This window comes from Chiloscyllium plagiosum, chromosome 26 (assembly GCF_004010195.1).
Source record: "Chiloscyllium plagiosum isolate BGI_BamShark_2017 chromosome 26, ASM401019v2, whole genome shotgun sequence".
NCBI classification, from domain to species: Eukaryota; Metazoa; Chordata; class Chondrichthyes; order Orectolobiformes; family Hemiscylliidae; genus Chiloscyllium; species Chiloscyllium plagiosum.
Window position 1 is genome coordinate 49122496 of NC_057735.1, and position 3993 is coordinate 49126488.

The following is a 3993-nucleotide window of genomic DNA, read 5'->3' on the forward strand; positions in this document are numbered from 1 at the left end:
CCCTGGGGTTGAAGTGTTCCGAGGCGGAAGATGAGGCGTTCTTCCTCCAGGCGTCTGGTGGTGAGGGAGCGGTGGTGAAGGAGGCCCAGGACCTCCATGTCCTCGGCAGAGTGCGGGGGGGGGGGGGGGAAGGGAGTTGAAATGTTGGGCCACAGGGCAGTGTGGTTGACATCCTTCTCGACAGCTACCTAACCACTGGTGCTACCGGACCACTCTTGGAAGTTTCAGGCAGAGTACGTTCTCTGCTCTTGCCACCCACCATGCTTCTTCCAAGAGCTGCTCATCATGGAGGAGTACTGATTCATTAGCCAAGGGAGGAAGGCTGGTGAGAACCAGCAGGAGGTTTCCTTGCCCATGTTTGACCTGAAGCCGTGAGACATTATGGCCAGGCAACTCCCTCCTGCCTGTGTACCTTTGTGTCACCAGTACTTCTGCTGAATCTGTCCTGCCAGTGGGACAGGACAAAACCAAGATGGCGATGGTTGTGTCTGGGACATTGTCTTTCGGGTATACTCTGTGATCCCAGGCTGTTGCTTGACTAGTCTGTGAAAGAACTCTCCTGATTTCTGCATTAGCCCTGAGGTGTAAATGAGGATGACATTGCAGGGACCAGGGGGCTGTGTTTGCCTTTGTCATGTCCATACCTAATGCTTAGGTCAATGCTGTTAGATCCATTTGTTTCTTTTTTTTTTAATTTAGATGATGAACTAAGTTAAAATAGTGTTCATGCTTTTGGGAAATAGATGAGAGAATGGCGCTAAGTCCTGGTGCCATATAGACAGCTAGTATAGACCGAATGGGCTGAATGGCATCCTTCTGTTACTAACGGTTGAACAAATTGTGATATTCCTTCAGAGCAGCTTGATCTAATTGTGCAGCTTGCAAAGTAACTCTGTTCTCTCTCTGTCATTTGTGGCTCACAGACTTCAGAGAACTCGCTCCATCCGACGGCATGTGACCCGAAACCTGACGCCCCTGGGACAGGGTCCTGCACTCCCTCACCTGAGGGTCGAAGGTCAGGACGTGACCATGGCGATGGGCGATGACGTTGATGGAATCATTCAACAAATAGCAATAACTTCGGTAAGAACTGGAGCGGCAGAGAAAATGAAAGAGGTAGCAGGGAGTAGGAACCAGGCATCAGGGAAAGACTCAGTCCCACAGAAGATGGCTGATCTTCCGCTTAGCTTTCGAGACAGGTTGGTGTGTTGAGAGGGCAGGGAATCTGCAGACAGCACGGTGGCTCAGTGGTTAGCACTACTGCCTCACAGCACGAAGGTCCCAGGTTCAATTCCAGAACAGCCAACTGAGGTCTGGAGGCTGTGAAACCTGGATTGCTGAAAGAGGGATTCTCCCCAGTGTCTGACAATTATTGCACTGTCTGGGGTTAGTCCACTGTCTGGGGTTAGTCCACTGTCTGGGATTAGTCCACTGTCTGGGGTTAGCCCCCTGTCTGGGATTAGCCCACTGTCTGGGGTTAGCCCACTGTCTGGGGTTAGCCCCCTGTCTGGGATTAGCCCCCTGTCTGGGGTTAGCCCCCTGTCTGGGGTTAGTCCACTGTCTGTGGTTAGCCCCCTGTCTGGGATTAGCCCACTGTCTGGTGTTAGCCCACTGTCTGGGGTTAGCCCCCTGTCTGGGATTAGCCCCCTGTCTGGGGTTAGCCCACTGTCTGTGATTAGCCCCCTGTCTGGGATTAGCCCCCTGTCTGAGATTAGCCCCCTGTCTGGGGTTAGCCCCCTGTCTGGGATTAGCCCCCTGTCTGAGATTAGCCCCCTGTCTGGGGTTATCCCACTGTCTGTGATTAGCTCACTATCTGGGGTTATCCAACCATCTGGGGTTTTAACAGGCCCTTCGGCCTGTCATGTCCATGTTGGTCATCAAGCTCTTATCTATTTAAAACCATTTTCCCGTACCTCACCTTCATGAGAGTTCCTGCTGAGTCAGGACCATGTGATGCGTGACATCTGATTTAAAACAAACAGTTTGAACTCTGTGATAAAATGGCAGACGTGAGAATGTCATGAGGGAGCATTGCATACTTTGTTACTGCATTACCTGCTCCCCGATTCCTGGGAATGTTGACCCGACTGTGATCACTGTATTCCCACTGCAGTTTCTGAATCAAGGGCCTTGCTGCACCAGTTACAATGGGAGTGGCAATTCTGTAAACTGAAATCGTGTTACTCCTCCATTAGATCTCTCCTCCTGTTCCACAGGTGGGAATCAGCAAGGATCCTGACCATCTCTACAACATCATGTTTGTTGGCAATGCCAATGCTGGGAAAACATCCTTCATCCAGCGGTTTTACGATGATAGTTTTGAGCCTGGGATACCCTCCACAGTAGGTATGGCAACAATGCATCGTCCCCATCTGCTTCACCAGTGTCCTTCAGAGAAGGAAATCTGCCGTCTTTGCCCAGTTTGGGACGAGTGACTTCAGACCCACAGCAATGTGGTTAACCCTTAACTGGGCAATTAGGGGGTGGGCAGTGAAAGCTGGTGGAGGCAGCAATGCTTTTAACCCAGGAGAAACCAACCAAAACGACCCAAATGCAGCTTGTTACTTTACAATGCAGAGTCAGATTCCCTCTGTACTGGTTTGCTAACACTCATAGATTAGTCATGAAGGATATTCCACGACAGTGCATCAGTATAAAGCAGGGTAAATCACACACAATAGCATGGGGTCAGTGCGACTAGCACTGAGTTAGAACATAGAACATAGAACAATACAGCACAGAACAGGCCATTCGGCCCTCGATGTTGCGCCGACCTGTGAACTAATCTCAGCTCGTCCCCCTACATTATCCCATCATCATCCATGTGCTTATCTAAGGATTGTTTAAATCTCCCTAATGTTCCTGAGTTAACTACATTAGCAGGTAGGACATTCCACGCCCTTACCAGTCTCTGAGTGAAGAACCTGCCTCTGACCTCTGTCTTAAATCTATCACCCCTCAAATTGTAGTTATGCCCCCTCGTACACGCTGACGTCATCATCCTTGGAAAAAGTCTTTCACTGTCTACCCTATCTAATTCTCTGATCATCTTGTATGTCTCTATCAAATCCCCTCTTAGCTTCTTCTTTCCAATGAGAACAGACCCATGTCTCTCAGCCTTTCCTCATAAGACCTTCCCTCCAGACCAGGCAACATCCTGGTTAATCTCCTCTGAAACTTTTCCAATGCTTCCACATCCTTCCCGAAATGTGGCGACCAGTACACAATATTCCAAGTGTGGCTGCACTAGCGCTTTGTATAGTTGCAGCATAACATTGCAGCTCCAGAACTCAATCCCTCAACAAATGAAGCCTAACACACCGTATGCCTTCTTAACAGCACTACCAACCTGGGTAGCAACTTTCAGGGATCTATGTACATGGACTCCAAGATCCCTCTGCACACCCACATTACCAAGAATATTTCCATTGACCCAGTACTCTGCCTTCCTGGTATTCTTCCTAAAGTGCATCACTTCACATTTAGCTGCATTGAACTCCATTTGCTACCTCTCAGCCTAATTCTGCAGTTTATCCAAGTCCCCCTGCAACCTGTAACACTCTTCCAAACTGCCCACTACTCCATCGACTTTAGTGTCAACTGGAAATGTACTAATCCATCCACCTATGCCTGCGTCTACGTCATTTATAAAAATGACAAACAGCAGTGGTCCCAAAACAGATCCTTTTGCCACACCACTAGTAACCGGACTCCAGGCTGAATATTTTACATCAACCACCACTCGCTGCTTTCTTTCAGAAAGCCAGATTCTAATCCAAGTTGCTAAATTACCCTCAATTCCATGCCTCTGCATTTTCTCCAACAGCCTCCCATGTGGAACCTTATCAAAGGCTTTACTGAAGTCCATGTATACCACGTCAACTGCCCTACCCTCATCTACATGCTTGGTCACCTTCTCAAAAAACCCAATGAGGTTTGTGAGACACGACCTGCCCTTGACGAAACCATGCTGACCATCTGAAATCAAATTGT

General features: G+C 48.9%; 1 protein-coding gene across 1 annotated transcript in view; it reads left to right on the plus strand.

The window, feature by feature from the left end:
- Nucleotides 1-2437, plus strand: part of LOC122562951 (EF-hand calcium-binding domain-containing protein 4B-like) — a 23001-nt gene extending 20564 nt beyond the window's left edge. Inside the window, exons 8-9 of the mRNA XM_043716253.1 lie at nucleotides 924-1083; nucleotides 2217-2437. Of these exons, the coding sequence (XP_043572188.1) occupies nucleotides 924-1083; nucleotides 2217-2435 (379 nt within the window). The 3' untranslated portion in view covers nucleotides 2436-2437. The remainder of the gene's footprint in view (nucleotides 1-923; nucleotides 1084-2216) is intronic.
- The last annotated feature ends 1556 nt before the right edge of the window (nucleotides 2438-3993 follow it).